The 21,211-nt window shown below is 40.7% G+C and overlaps 1 protein-coding gene across 3 annotated transcripts in view; it reads left to right on the top strand.

Moving 5' to 3' along the window:
- The first annotated feature begins 2,368 nt into the window (after window positions 1-2,368).
- The window catches only part of golga1 (golgin A1), a 32,719-nt gene continuing 13,876 nt past the window's right edge, over window positions 2,369-21,211 (top strand). The window contains exons 1-8 of one of the 3 annotated variants that reach the window (XM_038294113.1): window positions 2,369-2,576; window positions 3,266-3,437; window positions 6,453-6,543; window positions 9,604-9,678; window positions 12,617-12,714; window positions 12,808-12,840; window positions 19,815-19,943; window positions 20,147-20,316. In XM_038294113.1, coding sequence (XP_038150041.1) covers window positions 3,309-3,437; window positions 6,453-6,543; window positions 9,604-9,678; window positions 12,617-12,714; window positions 12,808-12,840; window positions 19,815-19,943; window positions 20,147-20,316 — 725 coding nt within the window. In that variant the 5' untranslated portion in view covers window positions 2,369-2,576; window positions 3,266-3,308. The remainder of the gene's footprint in view (window positions 2,577-3,265; window positions 3,438-6,452; window positions 6,544-9,603; window positions 9,679-12,616; window positions 12,715-12,807; window positions 12,841-19,814; window positions 19,944-20,146; window positions 20,317-21,211) is intronic. The other 2 variants (XM_038294115.1, XM_038294114.1) reach the window with 2 other exon arrangements.

The following is a 21,211-nucleotide window of genomic DNA, read 5'->3' on the forward strand; positions in this document are numbered from 1 at the left end:
GTCCATAAGACTTTGGTAAAGAGGCATAAATAACTGCTTTCCCTCAATATGTTCTCCTTAATCAGTTTTAAATTGCTTTTAAGGTCATCCTAATGCATTCTCTCAGGATTTAAGTCTGCTTTTTATCTCAAAAACATTATTGTCACCAGTAAAGTTGCACCTGATGCAAAGAAAACACCTAGATTTACTAGTTAGGAACTATCCTTTGGCTTTCTGATAAAAAAAAAAAAAAAGGAAATTTCTGTGTCCCAATAAGAATTTAAACAATTGGGATCCTGAAGTTGCAAAGTAACCCAGATTATCATACTTTCACCAGTATACTGTAGTTTGCGGCTATCTGCTGAGATGCCATCTTGGTCTTATTGCTTTATTTAGAAAGTCCACTCCACACCTTTCTCTTTACCTATAAGTCCATTTACCGAAAGGTTAGGATCAACCTGTTTTTTTTGGCCAATCTGATGCAAATAATTTTAACTTGGACAACTTTTATCGTCTTTTTGTATACACAACGAAATTTTGTTTAGTGTAGCTTTTATCACATTTCTTAAAGTGCAGCAGTCTTTTAAACAAAAATAATATAAATTGGGGGAGTGTTGGCCTAGTGGGTTAGAGTGGTGTGCTTGTGCTCTGAGAAGGTTGCAAGTACCTGTTTCACCACATTACCACAGCCTCCATTCTGGGTTCCTGAGCAAGACCCTTAACCCCTTATTGCTCCCCAGGCGCCACACAATGGCAGCCCACTGCTCCCCAAGGGGATGGGTTAAATGCAGAGTGTGAATTTCCCTATTGTGGGATAATAAATGGATTTAGTTTTTTTTCATAATACAAAAATTAATTGTTTTGAGCTCAAGTGCCTTGCTCAGGGGAACATCAACATACAGGGAAGCAAACATACAGATAAAGCTGCCTTTAGATGATGTGTTGTGAATTGCTGCTATATCAATAAACTGAATTGAATTGAATTCCAAGTCACCCCAAATTGGATTATTATAACGCTTTAACTTTGGTAACAATTCTTTTCAAAATATTTTGCGTAGATTTTCAAAAGATGCTGAATCGAGGGTTAATTATGTTTTTGCTGTTCTGTAGAGAAATGTAGAGTGCTATTAAGGCTGGATTATGAATGACTGCATCATCTTTATCAAAGTTCAAATATTATTTAATACTTGATGTTGGGGAAAGTTTTAGGAACCTCTGTTTGTATTCAGTTGAACTTTTAAGGATCACTTTAAAGTCAGGAACTGTTAGGAACTGTTATTCTCATTCCAATTCACAATAAGCTGTGATTGTTAAATAACATGTTTTTCATTCATGTTACCTTCTTGGAATAACAATAGAAAAACAAATAAAATGTTTGCTGTTATTTCCCTAACATTTCAGTTGTTCAATTCAGTTTATTTTTTATAGCACAAATTCACAACATATGTCATCTCAAGGCACTTTACAGTTCAACCAGATCCTCCAGTCAAATTGATTCAAAGTTTTCTGAGGAAAACCAGTTGATTGCATCGACTCATTGACTGGATGGCAATCCCTCACACTAAGCATGCTTGTAGCGACAGTGGAGAGGAAAAACTCAATTTTAACAGGAAGAAACCTCCAGCAGAACCAGGCTCAGTGTGAAATGCAAAAGGCAACGGTGAAAGGCGGCCCCGTCCAGGAAACACACAGCCAGGCAGACGAGCTCCGAGCCAGCTGCCATGCCAGAGGATGAAGAGAGCACATCCAGACGGACACAGTCAGAGAAACAGGACAGCTGATATTTCTCTCCAGGATGGAGTCACAGCCAAACAGGAACAGACCAGATGAAGCTACTGTGAGAAAAAAACAGAGAGCAGAACGTTAGAGATTGAACTAACAGATTATGCAGAGTGGGAGAATAGAGGGAGAATGTGATTAAAGATTGTTAATCACAAAGATCTGTTTTTTTTTTTTTAAATCAACTATAAAAAAGTTACATAATAAATGTAGGCGACTAGGAACATTGTATTTATTCTTGTAATATTACGACTTTATTCTAAGAAATGAAAAAGAATCTCTAGCCTGGCCCTAATACTCCGTTGTAACTCTTTAATTTATGAAAGCAATGGAAAATATTTCTGTTTTGCATTTTAGTGAGAAAATTGGGACACTTCGGTTTCCATAGTTGTTGTTTGAATATGATAATTTTTTAAATAATACTTTATATTGAAAATTAGAGAATAAAAATATCGTTGAACCTGAATTCCTTCATTTCTTTAGTGAATAGTTATATTTCTGTGTTATCTGCAGCTCATGCCCGCTGAGGGAATACCTCTGCTACTATCTACGTAGCCACGCCCATAAATTCTCCTAACCAATCAGCAGAGACGTTGTCCTCTGACACGCAAAGTCAGCTGGTGTTTGGCTGATTACGTGTAGCTAGCTCCCCAGTAGCTAGCTTGCCAGACGAGACAGTTTCATCGAGTTTAGTAATATATTAATTTCAATTACTCTATTTCTGCTGCTTTTAAATGTATATCGAAAAAGAGGGAACATGTAAAGCCACCGAGGAAGCCAAAAACACTGCAAGGGAATATTCAGTCGGTGTCAATATGGTAAGACAGGGCACTTTGGGAAAGGAGTAAGCTAGCTAAAGCTAACATTTACTTTCATTGTTAAAAGCAGCAGAGCTAGCTGGTTGTCAAAACATTGAGTGACAGTCTGCCTGGACGACCCTAATCGGATCAACACTGAAAGGACAGCTGTGTGTTAGCTAAATGGTGCGCCTAGATTTAGTCAGAATAAGCAGCTGTGTTTTATGGCAACTCGTTTACTCCCACAACTTGTGATTAGCTAAATAAAAAAAAAAGTGTTTTCATACCAACACACATAATCATTGATTGTATTTTATTTCTTTTTTTCTTTTATTTTTACACCTGTCCTGTCCAAACCCGGCTTTTACATCCTTGAATCGCGTTGTTGTTGAAAAGACAATTTGTCCTCACAAGACACCGTAGCAAGGCAGTTCGAATTGTTTTCACATAGATAATTAAATTGATGTCATAGAGCAAATGAGATTAATCCTCAAAGCACTGACTGTCATATTCTGCATTTTAAACTGCTGGTTCAACAACTTCTTTTGTCCGTCCTTTCCATCTGTTAAGTGTTGCTTTTATTTCTGTTATACAGCTGAATGCAAACAACAGTAGGCCTGTATGAAATTGCATGCAAAATAACACAGATTTGCTTCAAAACTCTGATCAAAGAGCATTAAAATCCATGAATGTTGTCTCAAATGTTGCAGATTCTGTAAACTGCGCTACAAAAGAGACTCTGAAGGAAGCAACATGTTTGCTAAACTAAAGAAAAAGATTGCAGAGGAGGCAGCCACAGCTCCAAGGACTGGTGTCCGTATCCCCCGGACTATCAGCAAGGAATCCATCGCCTCAGTGGGAGCAGACTCTGGGGATGACTTTGTAAGTAGTTTGTAGTCTTATGTCTGGTATTAGATAAAAAACAAAAACAACAACCTATAGAAACTGATGTCTAACATGCAGCCATTATTTTTTTCATCTTTTTCTACATAAATGGGTCTGTATTTGTTTCAATTAGATATTAATATTATCTTTGGGCAGAGAAAACACAGTAAAATTTTACAGATAAACAAATATTTTTTCCTATTTCGATCATTTAAAAAAAAAAACAAGTAACTTTCTTGGCCCTCAACTTCACACTTTCTTTCCCACGGTGGGAACTCTTTAATTTTATCCAAATAATGTCACAAATTATTGAAATTATATAAACACTTACTAGTATTGTAAAAAGCAATAAATAAGGTCAGGTTAGCAAAATATAAGGGAAGGAATAAACATTTTAATAAAATGCAGTTTTGTTTTTATTAAGGTTGAGAAATGACTGCCTTTTGTGCTTAGTAATAGCATCTAAGTGCTATTTTTAGTTTTAATGCTCAAAGTTGAGCCATCAATTCAGATCAGGTTGGATTTCATAAATTAGATGTAAAAAAAATAAACCCTCTTTAGAACTGTAAGGTTATAGAAACCTCTGGATTTTAACAACCTTTAAGCTCAGACGCCCTGGCCCTTTATCACCAGTTCGGCAGGTCTGAGCAACAGGACAAGGGTGTGACCAACATTGCTGTGGAACAAGGATGTCTTGATGGGTTGGTCAAAAAAAACACAGGTATAATATAAAAAGTCCTTAATGTTTTTATTCAACCTGTCAGATAATCCTTTTTTTTAACCACAGATTATTTCTGTGACTGTTTTCCTTCTGGGTGTATCTTCTGTCAGTCTGCTGTTTACTCTCTAAAACCATTGTGCTGATGTGTTAAAGCTCTGTCTGTTGGAGCCTACAGGCTGGTGTCGTCTCTCGCCAGGCGACTACAGATCCATCCTATCAGTTGCTCTAAATAATTCAGTAGGAAGAAGCAGCGTGTTGGTTTTACTTGGAACGTTTTTGGTGCAGTCCAGCCGTTAAGATTATTCTCTGCACTCTTTCATAATTAGTACATTCATTGAAATCATGAGATCATCATTGTTGGGATTTTCTTTTTTTAAAAGAATGGGATGACATTTTTTTTTTTCTTCCTGATGAGTTATGATGTGAAGTCATTTATTATCAAAAGACTGTCTCTACTCTTTTTATATCATGGTGAAAGCAGGAACTACTGAAATGACCCAGAACAGAAGTGCGCATACAGAATAAGTTTTATTGCCTTCGTTAACACTGAAAACCATGGTGGTAACTGGGATTAAACCAGTCATGGTAAAGGTGCCTTTTCTCTTTGGCAAAAAGCCTCCAGTTCCTTTAAATTCCTGGGCTGTGTGAGATCGCGACAGAGTGACTCAATAAGATTGAGGTCAGGAGACTGAGATGGCCAACTAAAAGTGCTAGCCACAAAAACAGTATTTATATATATTGTAATAGACACTTGATCGGTGTCTAGTTATGTCTGATAAAAAAGATAATTTCAGTTGCAGGCAGAGGAAAGGATTTACGATAAGCTCTAACAGCCAAACTAAGATTTGGTGGGAGGGTTCATCGGCTTTTAAAGATTAAGGTTAGAAAGGTTTTGGGTAACAGTTTTAGTTCAGTATTTTTCCCCGTTACTTATTTCAAAAAGGCAAAAAGAAAAAACAAATTATGCATATAACTGATATTAAAAGGTTTTATATTTAATTATACATTTTTCAGGCAAATTGAAAAGCCCTGCAGAACAACCATCCGTTTGTTCTGCAGCACCCCATGACAGGTCCACTCCGCCTAGTGGTTTTTAACGTTCTCATGTTGGAACATCTAGGTAGAATTATGCATTAATGTTGACCAAATGCCCCATACTTTGGCAGCTAACTCATCCCTAAAGCACCAGCGATCCACCTCCAGTAGGATTAGTGCGCGTTTCAGCGTTAGCTTCCAGAGGGTTTTGTTTGTAGCTAAAAAGTTCAGGTTTGGTCCATTTACTGCAAAGGCCTTTATTTCAGAAATGTTGAGGCTGATCTCTGTGCTGTTCGACGTCTTGTAAGCAGGAAACTTTTTACCATTGAATGTTAATTACTTTCATCTGAGCCTTGACCATGCAGCCGTTTATCTTGCTTTTTAAACCCAAAGACACCCCTTTATTTCACAGTTAAACGTTATTTTGAGGTAATTTCCTTGTATCCAAACAATGCAATTCTGCTGTTCCTGAAATGTTCATTGTTCTATCGGACCAGGGTTCTTTTTTTATCCTAATTTTCCTCTTATTAATGGGAGATTGAAAACTGCAGTTTGGCATTCTCAGTTCCTCGGACAGCGTTAAATCCCCCTCCTGTTTTGTCTAGTTGCCTGTTTTCTAAAAATCCTTTTGATTATTAATTTGCTTTTCCCGACACTAAGAAACCAGACATTTCCCTGTAGCACTGAGTGGAAGATGCAGGGATTTGTCAGAAACTTGTAGAACTTTAAAAAACAAACTTTTAGCAGCCATTCAGATCCATCTGATCCACTTGTGATCAGGCTAAAATCATCAGGGTAGGTTCATCACATCTCTTGGGTAGTTTCTGTTGTCATTATGATTAATACATAAATAGATAAACACAGTTGTTTGGCAATAAATGGCTTCATTCAAATACTAAACATCTGTGAGAAAAAAGTTTTGGTTTTCTTTTATATTAATGGAATAATGTCTTCCCCCCCAAATTCTTTTTTTTTAAATTATTACTTATAAAAAATTTTCTGGTAAGGTTAGGATTCTGGTAAGAATATTTAAGCAATCTAATATAAAAACAAAAACAGAGCTTTAAATACACTTTGTGGTGGGTTTTCCACATAATGTGATTTTTGTTTTTGAGGGGGGATAGAGCTGTTTGATATTCAAAGATCTTTTATCACCTGCGACTGCAATTTAGAAATTTTATCTGGTTTTGTTTTAAAGTTCCCTCCGATGGAGGTCTGAATTACATTTTATTTATTTATTTTTTTTTTTAACTTAGGCATCTGATGGCAGCAGCTCCAGGGACGACTTGTCAGCCCAACTTCTTCGTAGAAATGATCAGATCCGGAAACTGGAGGCCAAGCTTTCAGGTATGATAAGTGAGAAGAAGGTAAAGCCTTTTACTGCGTGTTTCTGGATGGTACTGTGACTCCGAATCATTCATCAGCTGCAGAAAACAGAAGACTTTGCTTCAATTCTAAATTAGGGATGCAGGAAGTTGGATTTTTAACACTAAACAAAAAATACTGCATAATTGCACCTTATTTATTAATGCACTGAACTTCCATATCAGTGCGTTTATTCCACCATGTTTTTTTCTCCCACACTGTTTACATTTGACCACTGTTGCACTTTATGAAATAGAAATGTTCCTTTAATGTCTGAAAAGTTGTAATAAACAAAGTTTCACATTGTATACACTCTGCGAATACAAAATGACAATAAAAGTTGTCTAAGTCTAAAATCTATTTAAAATGCTTTTATTTTGCAAAGCAACTGGGCAATAACAATATTTCCTTCCTTAGACCTATTTACAGACGCCATGTGTTTCTCTCTCTGCTGCATTATTGCAAATAGCAGTTTTTCAATCTGTTTCTAAAACTTTGAAAAACTTCAATACCTTCGACATTTTTACTTCTACATCCCTTCTGTGACAGACTCACGCATGAGCTGTCTGGGACCTGCAGGTCAGGCAGAATCCTCACTAGTTTGTCACATAAACACATCCTTATATACTGTACCTGTCAATTATATTGGCAAAATGGCCGACATCTGATATTGTTTTATAATACTGTGCATCGCTATTCAAAATGAAAGTTGAGGATCATTAGAAAAACGGCCCAGAAAAAAGAAAACCACCCGATTATATGAAGATAAACCAGTGAATAATACTCCCTTTTTTCTACCAGAGCTTCTGATCAGAATGTTGTTGAATTTTAGTTTTAGAAACTAAAATACAACTAAGAGAATCAAGGAAAAGCCTTAAAGAAACGGTTTCTCTACTCTTTCTTCCTTCAATGTTAATTATTTTATTTATGGGCAGAGGAATGATGGACCTATATTAGAGTTTGATAACCAATGTTATATATTTCCCTTCACTTTGGAAACGGTGAGAAACCAGCCACAGCGCATTCAATGCTAATCAGCATTCAGCTGAACGCCCACTATCCTGCTCTACATACTGTCCACGTAGCATAACAAAACAAACACACCTTCACAAATCCTCTACTAGATCAAAAACAGCATCTAGACGGGTTTAAATATCAGCCATTAACGTCAACCCAGCTTTGATTATCAGACCAATACCCATATGTTTAAAAATGGTTGATAGCGATATATATTATAAATCCCTAGTAAAGACGATATCCAGCATATTTGGTTGTTAAACACAGCTTTAATGATATTTTAAACATAGGTTATAAGATAAAAGAGAGGACATTTGGCTTAAGCATCTTCAACTATATTAGATTAGATTAGATTCAACTTTATTGTCATTACACAGGTACCGGTACAAGGCAACGAAATGCAGTTCAGGTCTAACCAGAAGTGCAAAAGCAGCAAGTGCAGAATAAATAATGGTTCCATAAATACAGGATGTGGGTTTCTACTGAATGAACATAGAGATGAATACTGTTATAAATAATGAATATAATATATAGATCACTAGTGTTATAAACTAAATTTAAGCTGGATATGTACCAAATATAATATACAGGTGGATATTACAATAAAAAAGGTTTTTACAGTCATGTACAATAGCATATATACAGATGGGTTTTACTATACAATGAATAAATAGAGTTTGGCCAGAAGCTATCTAAATTAAAGTGCAGTGGAAGGTAATTGCATATTACAGTTAAAGTACGTTATTGCAGATGTAAATGTAAACAATTGGTGCTGTAAATAATCAGTCGGCAGTGAGTAGGGCAAGATGCATATAAAGAGTTACAATAGTAACAGTCAGGAGTGCAGGTGAACTTTACCAGCAGTTAGTAATGTTAGTATTTCTAACTCAATGCTGCAGTTAATGCGTGTTTTCTCTAGAACATCTAGTTCCTAACCTGGGAACGTTTGGAAGCCCAGTTTGTTTGACGTACGGAGGATCTGTACTTCTTCTGATTTATTTCTAAACGCGTCACATTTCTGATGGAGGCTAACTTTGAGTTTTCAGAATCATGTTGCATTTCTGGACTTCCATTCATGACAGGCTTCCCCAAGAATCCACCATGATTCCTGTTGTGTAGCTTTTAGAACCAGTTATGATGCTTAAAATCTGTTTTCAGCATCTTCAAACATGTTTGGCTTTGGGGAAAATCAGCCTGCTGTAAGCTAACACCCTGGAAATATGCCTGAGGGCTGGAAGAATTAAACGCCTCTTTGTGGTACAACAAATATCTGAGCTGTTTGAGTTCAACTGTTTTAACACCAATTTGGTTCATTTGTTTTATGGAGGAGTCATGATTAAAGTGTAGTATCCAATTTTTGTCCTGAGCTGCTGTGCCAGAAGGGAAACCTTCCTAATAAAGAGCTGCAGCACTGATCTGTGGTTGAAATTAAAGTTTTTAAAACGCATCCTTTCTCATCAACTGCTATAATGGTCCAAATATGAGTGTATTATTTAGTTATTTTTCTTTCTTCTCATAGAGAAATTAAGCAGTTTTATGAATTCTATTAATTGCTGTGCTGTGAATTTACCACAGACTTTTGCTCTAATAAAAAAATAAAAAAATCCCCCCAAAATACTAAAGTATTAGTTTGGAATAAACCGTAGGACAAAGTAAAGCAATGTCAATTCTTACTGATCTTTCTGATGAACATGATTGTGAAACTGCTCTTTTTTTCCTTTGGTGAAATGTTTTTTTTTTTATTTACTTGCCCTGCACCCCCCCACCTTTAGTAGCTGCAGTGATGTTTCTCCCACAGAAAAGGCTGAGGAGTCATAGAGCATTTAAATGAGCTCCTCAGGTGTAAAAATCATCAGTAACTTTACCTTCCATTGTTTCTCAATCATTCTCCCTTTTGTTTCTCCTTGTCCGTTTGTTCATATCGTCCCCTGCTCATCTCCTGACTGGTCTGTTACTGTTTGGTGTGTGGATGTATTCACATGTGACGTTTAAACCTCATCCCAACACTCTACCCCTCAACGCTAGACTACGCTGAGCAGCTACGAATTATGCAGAAGACCAAGGAGAAGCTTGAAATTGCTTTAGAAAGGCATCAGGATTGTACGTACCGCTCCTCTCCTCCCAATTAGCTTCCTTTCTCTTGCTCATCTTTCCACTTTGCTTAGCTTCACCAATCACATCTATACTTCCTGCCATTAACCTTCTTACTGCTCAGTTTCAAATCTGCTTTTTTTTTTTTTTTTTTTTCAATCTAAAAATCCACCCAAGATATTCTTTTGATATTTGATTAGAGTGGGCTTTTGGAATTTGTCCTTTTTTTGGTTGCCTTTTCATTGATGGCTGTTGCAGCTTTCTGCATGTTTAATGAGATGATAATGATTGCAGCCACACCTGTTCGTCCGATGAGTTTTTTTTGCCAGTGTTCAACCTTCACAGTGAATTTTTTCATGCTTTTTGATCCTTTACATCTCAGTTCTAGACTGTATTTAAAGACCAAAGCGTTTCACTGGGTTATCTGTGCGTTAAGTAGTTTATGTAGCAAATTGTTCTAGGGATCAGAAAGGTATTACTACCCTTTTCCCTTATTTTACCCTTCGTTGCGTTAGATCAATAATCTTTAGTGCGTTTAATTGGAAAGGGGGTAAAGCCCAGGTTACACCAGTAGTGTCCAACTTCTTAAAGCAAAGCCTCGCTTCAGGACCATCCTATACAGAATGCCTTTAAAGCAGAAAAGATAGAGGAGTTTCATCTAAAAAAAAAAGCAAAAAGATAGAAACTATGTTTAACCCCTTAGCTCCCACCGCCTGGCTCTGAGACATTTTGATGCCACACTTTGTTCTGGATAGCAAGCTTATTTGTAAAGAAAAACCCAACATGTTGTACCTCTTTAGAATGAGGTGATCCTAAAGAAAACGACCATCAACTCAATTGTAAGCCAACTATTCCCCACAAACACAAATCACTTATCTGTCATCAAATTAGCATTCTTAATTTTCACATCTTACCTTGTTTTCCGCTTCTGCTATTCCAACACACGTTTGTTCCTCACATAAATGGGCTAATTTTGTAAATAGCACTCCACAAAAAAGTAATATCATGTTTTTTTCCCCATAAAATAAAATCACATCGTAATAATCCTCCAAAGCTGAGTTTTTCCCCCATGATAAAGTAAATATAAAGTGGATAACGGCTCATTTTTTGTGTGTCTTCTGAACTATGTAAACCATTTTAGATGATCTACGTTACATGGGCTTATTCACCAATCTGTTTTCTCCCAAAATCAAGCCTAAGTTCCCTTCTAAGTATCCAGAATACGTCGGGAATATTCCTTCTGTAAGAAACGCCATGCCCAGGCGCATGCGTCACTGTAGTTTTCCCGTAGCTAGAACTCCACAACTCAGTGACCAATCAAACTTTGACTTACGTATTTTGTTACCCACTGAGATGAGCTTTTCAATGAAGTATTGGAAGTTTAGAGGCGGGCTGGAAAGGTGGCGCTTATTTATTAGGGATGGAAAGGTTTATGAAAATCGTCCGAACCGTTCGGTTCGAGTGTCTCGGTTCGGTTCGCGTGTGTTGCGTTCGGTTCATGCGCTGCTCCATTTTCTCATAGGCGAAGCGATTACACTCCAGAGCAGAAGGTGGCGGTACTGCGACCAAAGCCAACCACCAGTAGTAAACAAGAAGAAGAAGAAGCGAAGCAGCGTAGCAGAAAAAAATCAGTTGTTGTGTAGAATTGTGTGGGTATGGCGAGTGGGAAAGAACAGGAGTTGGAAGACGTGCCAGCAGCACTTTATAGGTCTGCTGTATGGGACCACGTTGCATTTAGAGTGACCTACGATGACGGCGGAAAGACAGTTGTGGATAAAAGTGCAACAGTGTGCAAGCATTGTGCAACAAGTTTTGTTTATGCTAACAGCAACATGACCAACATGTCATGCTAACCCCGAAATCCCAAATACTCCGTCAGCGCTCCGCTCCGCCCCGCCCCGCTGCGCTCCCGTCTGCTCCCCTCTGAGTTCCTTGGAGATGGTAGAGGGCATGCGCGAGATGATTAAATTCAAAGCAGCAAAACATGCGGAAATGATCCAGGGTTTCCGTGGATCATTAAAAATAATTACAATTCATTAATTTCTTTTGATTTTTTTCATTAATTTCATACATTTTTATGGGATTTCGGGGTAACAATCAACACCGAACCGAAAACAGTGACCACGCAACCGTGAACCGAACCGAACCGTGGATTTTGTGAACCATTCCACCCCTATTATTTATGTACGTAAGGAGTGAGCGGAGAAACGACACACACACAAAATGCATAATCAATATTCTGAAACATAAAAATTTGAAATAATATTTAGAAAAAGTGCTTGAATAAAAATTTGTCTGAAGTATCTATAGAAGTGTGTTTTTTAAATGGTAAAATTAGTCATAAGATTCAAAAAATCCTGTTTATGATCGTTACATTCATGAAAAACAGGGGAAAACAGTAAGAGTATTAATACCTTATAGAGAGACTCATTTATTTTTCTCTATAAGAATAAAAAACCCAATATGTTTTATTTAAATGCATCTCCTTTCAGGGAGAGAAGAACCATTTAGGAAATACAGGCATAAATGTCTAATAAATGAAGGATCTGTAGTAAGATAATGTTGGTCTGAGGATAAATATGATCTCAGGAGACATGAGGGAGAAAATGTTTGAAGTTTATATGAGGTGTGTTGATTTTTGTGGTGTTTACCCAATTAATGCTCTTAACTAACAACTGCTAATGTTTGCAGTAATGGAAAACATGGCGTTCATTTTTCTAAACAGGGTGGATTTATTTTTCCTTCACAGATTCTTCAATAATAGCCTCTCTGCCTTTTTTCTCTGTTGCTATGCATCACTCCTCCTTCCTTGCTTTTGTTTATATCTTTTTATTTTGTTTGCTCTTAGGGAGAACACCTAATCTTTTCACAGCTACTAACAAAGCCGCTATATTTTTGACATATAAACCTTCGTATGGTTATGTTTCTATTTCCTATCACTGAACAGCATCGATTAAGAAACTCCAAGAGCAGAACGAGTCTCATCAGAGCAGCAGAGCCAAAATGGCCGAGGGGATGGCTTTAGCTCTGGAGAAAAAGGATCAGGTAAATCCTACTTGTTCTCACAAATCCCATCACAACTGTTAGTTTGTGTGTTTGGTTGGTTGTGTGCTGATTTCTGCCTCCTTTTTCCTGTAGGAATGGATGGAGAAGATGGCTGATGTAGAAAAAGCAAGTACTTCAAACTGTGTTGATGTTTGACTAGACAATTTTAACTCAGCTATTCATACCTCTGTTCAACTTAAATTTTTACAATTCAGATTTAAAGCAATCTTTGAATTTTTTCATCATATTTGTTTTGATTGGAAGGAGGCTCTCCCAGCTATGATTAAGTATCAGGATAATACAGGAGGGTGTTAAATCCTGCTTGGCATTTCTGCCTGTCGCACCTCCTCCGGTGCCCATGGGTCAGCTGCAGGGTCATCAGCCAGGAACCACCATTCACCAACGTTTCGCCCCTTTAATCCTGGAACGTCTCCTGGTGGCGGGGCAGTGACAGGGACGTCTCCCTGTCACCCCCTGCAGCTGAAAGATGTTATTCCCTGCAACTGTTATCTGGGGGTTAGGTGTTATTCCCCCAGGTTCTGTCCTTCCTCCGCAGCCAGAGCCAAAAGCTCCCTTTCTCCGCCTCCTCAGCCAGTTCCTTTGTTGCCTTCCTCAGCCTTCCTCCCCTGACTCCCACGTCTTTCAGGAGGCGTATGGTCGACAACCCTGTGAAGCCTCGGCATCCGACCTCTACTGGGTAGATGGTAGTCTTCCAGCCCGCCTCCCGGCACTCTGCAGCCAGCTCTGAATACTTGGCCTTTTTTCGCTCAAAGGCAGCTTCGATCCCTTCCTCTATTGGCACAGTGAGCTCAATGAGGGCTACCGCTCTTGCCTTTATGGACCACGCCACAATGTCTGGTCGGAGAGATGTGGTGGTGATTTCTGTGGGAAACTGAAGCTTCCTGTCCAGGTCAACCTTCATGCTCCACTCCTGGCCAGTAGTGAAGGGCCTTGAGGTTTCTCTTTGCTTGAAGCTTCTGATTCCTCCTTCTGCGACAAAGATGGTGGGGTCCTCTGCTGGCGATGGTGTTCTACTACCCTTTCTGCGCTCCTCCAGCACTTCGGCTAGCTTTCTCAAGACCTGGTCGTGGCGCCATCTATAGCGGCCCTGTGAGAGGGCCACTTTGCAGCCTGACAAGATGTGCTGGAGGCTTGCGTTGGGAGCATTGCAGAGTGCACAACATTCCTCGTTTCCGAACCACTGATGAAGGTTCCGAGGACAGGGAAGCGTGTCATATGTTGAGCGGATAAGGAAGCTAAGTCTTGCCTGTGGGATCTTCCACAAGTCTGACCAACTGATGTTCCTGGTTGAGATTCCCTCCCAGGTTGTCCAGCTTCCTTGTCGTCCCTGAGACACAGCCTTGATCTTATAGCGGTCTTCCTCCATCCTCATCACCTCCGCCACCACCATTTCCTTTCTTTCCTTGTGTTGGGCCTTGGACCAGAAGCGTGGTGCTTCTCCCCATCCTAGGCCTGCTCTTCCTACCTGCACCCTGCCTACAATCTCCTTGTGCTGCAGCCGGCTTACCGCTTGGTCGACCTTGGTCTGGGCGTTCCACTTGCGGCCAGTCAGGACCCTGGCATTAGCATTCCTAACCAGCTCATCTGTGGACTCCCGTAGCTCGAGCACCAACCTGGTCTTTTCTTGCATGTAGCCCAGCTGTAGCGATCTTAGGGGTAGCTGGAGCATGTTCCTCCCAAATAGGCCAGCTTCAGAGAGGCACCGTGGCAGCCCCAACCACTTTCGGATAAATGAATTGGCTTTCCCATCCATCCTACTCACGGTTGATGAGGGGATCTCACTCATTTTCAGGGGCCACAGCAGTCTCTGGTAGAGTGTAAATTGGTAACACCAGACCTTGTATTTGCCCGGTAGTTGGCTTTGGTCAATTCTCGTCAAGCCATCAGAGAGCTGCTTCATAACGGTTTTCCCCATTTGCTTGTCAGAAAGCTCAGCAGTGTACTGCCTCCCAAGGCTTTTGATGGGCTGCTCTGCAAGGAGTGGGATCTTCTCTCCCCCGACGACGAAGGTGGTGCTGTCGTTCCGGACACCTCTCCTGAGTGACAGGCTACGGGACTTGGAGGGCTTGATCTTCATCCTTGCCCATGACATCAGCTCATCAATCCTCCTCAGCAGTCTTGCTGTACATGGTGCTGTCTGAAGGAGGGTGGTGACGTCGTCCATGTAGCTCCTTAGCGGGGGGAGCCTCTGGCCAGTTGGCAGTTTTATTCCTCCTGCCATCTGCCTTGCACCGATGAGGATTATTTCAAACGCTGCTACAAACAGTGTAGGTGAAATGGCACACCCCATCGCTATTCCGACTTCAAGCCGCTGCCATCCAGTAGTGAAGTCAAGGGCAGAGAAGCACATTTGCAGGTTGTTAAAATAGCTTTTTACCATGCTTCTGATGCAAGCAGGCATGTGGAAGAACTCCATGGCGTAGATGATCAGCTGGTGTGGGACAGATCCATATGCATTGGCCAGGTCAAGCCAGACGACATGCAGGTCAGTCTTGTCGCGCTTAGCCCTCTGGATCTGGTCCCAGATCATTGTGGAGTGCTCCACACATCCTGGGAACCCTGGCACCCCTGCCTTCTGACAGTTGGTGTCGATGTATTTGTTCTGGAGCAGGTAGGTCGTCATCCTTCTGGCTAGCACCGAGAAAAAGATCTTTCCCTCTACGTTTAGAAGGGCGATGTTACGGAACTGCCCTATGTCCTTGGAGTTTGTTTCCTTGGGAATGAAAACCGCTACTGCTCTTTGCCACTCTGCTGGAATGAGTTGTTTTTTCCAGGCAGTTCTCATTAGGTACCATAGCAGCTCTAGTACCTTAGGGCAGTTCTTATAGAGCTTGTAGGGGACACCATTGGGGCCTGGTGCAGAAGAAGACCTCGCTTTCTCCACAACTTGCCTAACCTCACTGAGCTTGGGAGGCATGGTGTTAAACTCAACAGTTGGTTGTGCAGGCTGCGGTAAATATCCTGGTGTTCCTAAGGGGACATTCCTTTGTGGATCGCTGTACTGCTTTCTGACATGCTGTTCCAATTGCTCCCTGGTAGTTTCAAGCTTGCCAGTCTTCTTTTCCTCCAGCAGCTGTCTGGCATGCTTGAAGGGATCCTTGAAGAAGCTGGCTCTCTCTTTCTGCTTCCGCTTGCTGCGTTTTCGGATGCGCTCAGCTCTGCGAAGCAAGGCTAGTCTTTTCCTGACCTCTTCCCATAGGGCTTTCAGTCCTTCTTTCTCCACAAGAGTGGCCTTTCTTCAGCTTTTCCGGAGTTGGCGACGCCTTTGTACCAGCTGGAGGATTTCCTTCTCTCTCCTTCCCTTCTCTCTTTGGATGGACCTCTGTCTGGAAACGATCTCTCCAAACCTGTCCTTGCAGGTCTGGTATATGATGTCCCCAATCCGATTCAGCTTGGCCTCTGCCCCTCCTTGCAGTGACTCCTGTAGGGTCTTGATCAGGTATGTGTCCAGTGCACGCCATGCCTCTGCTTCACTAGACTTTGGCCACTTGATCTTGTTCTTTCTGGCGGGTTTCTTGGTCTCTGCGATTGGCTCTGTTCTGTCTGGTGTGGTGAGGACTTGGTCTTCGTGCTCACGTGGGGACTCGTTCTCCACCAGTGGGCCTTCTTCCCCTGTCATCCTCCTGCCTTCAGCAACATTGGGTCCATTGGCTCTGTGGTTTTTGCCCTGGCTTTTGGTCCCTCTTGTCTCACCTGCTGTTGCAGTGCAAGGTTGCTGCTGGCCATTCTGTCCACACTTTGCTTTCCCCTGGTGGATCCGTACGCCCCTAAACGTGGTCACTTTCTCCCATCCACATGCACACTTTCGGAGGACCTTCTCCTCATTTCCTGGTGTTCTGGGTGTCTCGTTATCCTTTTCCATTGCCGTCGTTACCATGTAGTCCGTCCTGTTGGGCCCATCTTTCATCCCGCCTCTCGGAGGGCCCACGGGTTGTTGCTTCTTTTTGTTCTTCGTAGTCAGAGTTGGGTGTCTCTCTGGTGAGAGACCGGTGGGTTGGGTTACTAGCCGCCCACTCCCCGTGCGGTCTTTCCCTGCCGTCATCCAGTCTTTCCTGGATGTCCTCCAGTCTTCCCTGGACTCCAACTGCCCTATTCACAGTAGCCACTGGGTTTCCCAGAACTTCAGGATAATACAGGAGGGTGTTAAATCCTGCTTGGCATTTCTGCCTGTCGCACCTCCTCCGGTGCCCATGGGTCAGCTGCAGGGTCATCAGCCAGGAACCACCATTCACCAACGTTTCGCCCCTTTAATCCTGGAACGTCTCCTGGTGGCGGGGCAGTGACAGGGACGTCTCCCTGTCACCCCCTGCAGCTGAAAGGTGTTATTCCCTGCAACTGTTATCTGGGGGTTAGGTGTTATTCCCCCAGGTTCTGTCCTTCCTCCGCAGCCAGAGCCAAAAGCTCCCTTTCTCCGCCTCCTCAGCCAGTTCCTTTGTTGCCTTCCTCAGCCTTCCTCCCCTGACTCCCACGTCTTTCAGGAGGCGTATGGTCGACAACCCTGTGAAGCCTCGGCATCCGACCTCTACTGGGTAGATGGTAGTCTTCCAGCCCGCCTCCCGGAACTCTGCAGCCAGCTCTGAATACTTGGCCTTTTTTCGCTCAAAGGCAGCTTCGATCCCTTCCTCCATTGGCACAGTGAGCTCAATGAGGGCTACCGCTCTTGCCTTTATGGACCACGCCACAATGTCTGGTCGGAGAGATGTGGTGGTGATTTCTGTGGGAAACTGAAGCTTCCTGTCCAGGTCAACCTTCATGCTCCACTCCTGGCCAGTAGTGAAGGGCCTTGAGGTTTCTCTTTGCTTGAAGCTTCTGATTCCTCCTTCCGCGACAAAGATGGTGGGGTCCTCTGCTGGCGATGGTGTTCTACTACCCTTCCTAAAGAGGAAGCTAAAACTAAGGGTGTTTGTAAGGAGGCCCTCCAGCCTCAAAGACATCAGAAAACATAAGATCATCAGTGTAGCAGTGGAAACATGCAAAATAAACCCAAGTTTTGTATGTCGATTCTGTAGCGTTTTTAGTGACATTATTTCATATGTTTTAAATTTACACGACAGTAACTCAATGGTTACACACATTCTGAAAGATTACCACATCCTCCGGGCATATTTTAATTATCTTTGTTTTACCACATGTTTTTGCTTAATTTGTTAGTAAATAAAGCTCTTATTGTGTATTTATGATAACAAATAAGTTACAATACTTTGCATGTTTGCGAAATAAACAAGGAAGTAGCCTGCCTCTGCTAAGCCTTTAGCCTCTCCCAGTAAAGTGTGCAAAGAATAAGTTGAAGATCTAATGATGATTATGCAGAAAGCAAAAGATGTATTAAATTAAACCAGGTGAAACTAAAACTTTTCCATGTGTGGAGTTCTGGAGTCCTAAGACAAAATTGTGCTGAAGCCTACCTGTTTGTGTGAACTCAGTCCGTTCAAAATGTATGAAGACTTTGAAGATCATTTTAGGTATCTCCAGCTAAATTTGCACACATTTATAAGACAATGTGCCAAGAACCTCTGATACTCTGAGGGTCTTTAAACCCTACAATTTAGAGCAAGATGGCACCAGGTTTTTACCCTTTAGTCTGGCTTTAAATCAGAGCAGAATGAAATGTTTATGCCTACTCTGGTGCTCCCTGTGGTGAGAACAAACCTGTATATGGTCGACTGCTAGAGCTACGGCCAACGGCCTGCAGATTTTAAAAAATCCAAAGAGAGGAGCAGAATATGGAGTTAATTTGGTTCCAATTTTGTTGCAAGCAAAGAAAAAATCTTTTTGAGAATGGAAATGAGAGAAAAAATAGGGAAGCAACAAACTAGTGGTTAGGGCAGAGAGCGTGGAAACTTGAGGTTCTGAGTTCAAGCCCCACTCCCACAGACTGCCATGATTGCTCTCTGATTGCTCCCAGGGCGCCCCACGGTGGCAGCCCTCTGCTCCCCAAGGGGATGGGTTAAATGCAGAGGCATATTTCTTCAATGTGAGATCATTAAAGTTCAAATATTACTATTAAAGGGCTGGGTAACTAATTTCATTTGAAATATAATCACAATTTAACAAGACAAAATTTGAAATTGCAGAGGCACTGATTTTTAATCACACTATATTTAACAAGAGTAAGACAGTAAATTTCTGCCTCCAGCCTTTTAGGTGGTGATCAAATGCTTGAAGTGGGTTTTTTGCCACACAGAAAGGTACAGAGATTTGCAGCTAACAGGTAGATCCATGAAAGGAAGTAAAAGTAAATTTAACCTTTCACTCAATGGTTACAGTAAAGTCCTGTGACAGTAGACTCTGGGCAAGCAAAATTATAAAAACCGAGGTTGGTACTTTTTAATAAAACAAAAAATATTTGGAGCAGCTTTCTGATTCTTACATGTGAATTTCCCAAATATCTTGTCTAAATTATTTTTTTTATTACTAATTAATTTATTTTAAAACTTTCTTTCTCAGTTGTTTTACAGATGCATTTTTTTTTTTATTTACGTTTCACTTTCTTCACTTTAGGCTCAATTTAAATGCTGACTCTTGAGTAATAAAAATGTTGTTGCTAACATCCAGGCAGACAAATAAAAATGTGTTTTCACAGAGGAAAGAAACTGTAAAATAAAAAAAATGGAGTTTGTAAAACTCAGTCTGAAAAAGAGAAATTTTAAACACAAAATTTGAAAATATATAAAAACTGTGAAACATTAAATAAATTAAATTAGAAAAAATAAAATATGAAAAAAAAATTTGAAAGAAAATCAGCACTTTTATTCTGAAAAACTTTTATTGATGAACTTTTTCAAATTTTCTTTTCTGGTTTTAATTTTTTTTAAGCCATCATTTACAAATAGTTTTCTTTGCTTTCAACAATGGAACAAAATTCACTCCATAGCAGAAAGGCTCTGAACTTCATCCTGACCTTTATCTCAGCTGCTGATCGCATTGGTTTAAGATTTCTCTGTTCTTCTGGTTTGGACCTATATCCTATCAACACTACCAGTACTGCTGGAGCCCCACAGGGAGCCTCAGGGAGCTTCTGTATTGACACCCAACATGTGAGGAAACAATAGCATGAAATAGTTGTTCTGTATGTTTAGGAGAAAGCTGCCCTGTCAGCTCGGATTGAGGAGATGATGGAACAGAGTTTAACGCTCTTCCAGAAAAGGGATGACCTGGATGAACTGGAAGGCTTTCAGCAGCAAGAGCTTGCTAAAGTTAAACACATGGTGCGTACATGTGGAGATTGTCAACATCTGTTTGTTTAAACATGGTTTGACATGAAATAGGGGAGTTTGATTTAGGGAGTCATGTTCACAGATAAAGTGCAGTCTGAGTGCAGGACTAAATAGGGATGTTTGAGTTGTTCATGGCTTCACATTCACAGCCGTTCTCTTAATCTGGTGGCTTTTTACATTTCTGTCCCCATCAGCTGCTGAGAAAGGAGGAATTGCTCAGCCTGCGGGAGCAGGAGCTTCAAAAGAAGGAGGCTGAAGTTCAGTCAGCGAAGCGAGGCCTGTCGGAGGCTCGGGGAAAACTCCAGGCTCTGCAGCAGCAGCATGAGGAGAGCTGCAGACTCAACTCAGAGCTGGAAATAGAGCGGTAAGACATTCAGCTTCTCCATGGTAACAATTTATGAATATTTTTGCTGCCAAACACATGGATCTTTATTTACGGTCCTGAAATCTATCAAAAATCATATTTTAAATGATGTTTTTCCACTTTGTTAAAGCTTAAAACAGCTGATTGTATGGAAAATATCTGACCTCTCACACCTGACATGTGGCTGTTGTTATAACTGGGTTCCTGTGTCAGCGCAACAGAACCGAGGTGTAGCTCTGCCAACAGCTCTGTAGGGAAGTTAGTCACTTGCATATTTCTTACAGATGGAGTTAAGCAGCCATTGACCAGTTAAATGAGCCCTCTTATTATATGTTACCGTCTGTAAATTAAGTTGGGGAAAAAAAGTGGATAAGTTATAGGAATGACGTTGGATGTTCTTGTGGGTTGATCATCAAAATAGTTGGTCCTCCTAATTGTCAATCATTCTTGTGATATGTTTACATAAGGTCGTCCTACATGCTTGTCCCCATTCTGACATAGTGGAAAAATTGCTAATCTACTTTGGGAAAGTAAACTTATATGAGTAATGCAAACAGCAACTCTTAAACAGAGCGTGCACGAGGAGAAATGGGCTTGTGCACGCTCTCACACGTGTTTAAAAGGCGTTTCCTCTCGGGAGCGGGTACAGGGTTGTGCGTGTGGAGAGGGAGGTTTTTTTTTTTTCAAAAATTCGTGAAGATACACCACTATACCTTTAAGTAAAATTAGGTAAAAAGCTAAGTTAAAAAGCTAAGATAGGATCGAATGATTTAGCCAAAAACCAAAATGCATTTATTTTTAAACAATATTGTGATTTTTATTGCAAATTTTTGTTTTTGTTTTTGCACTCAAGGGTTTCAGGTTAATCATGACCTTGAAAGCACGATTTTCCAGA

Source organism: Cyprinodon tularosa, unplaced genomic scaffold (genome assembly GCF_016077235.1).
Source record: "Cyprinodon tularosa strain WSP-4 unplaced genomic scaffold, ASM1607723v1 ctg334, whole genome shotgun sequence".
In the NCBI taxonomy this organism is placed as follows: domain Eukaryota; kingdom Metazoa; phylum Chordata; class Actinopteri; order Cyprinodontiformes; family Cyprinodontidae; genus Cyprinodon; species Cyprinodon tularosa.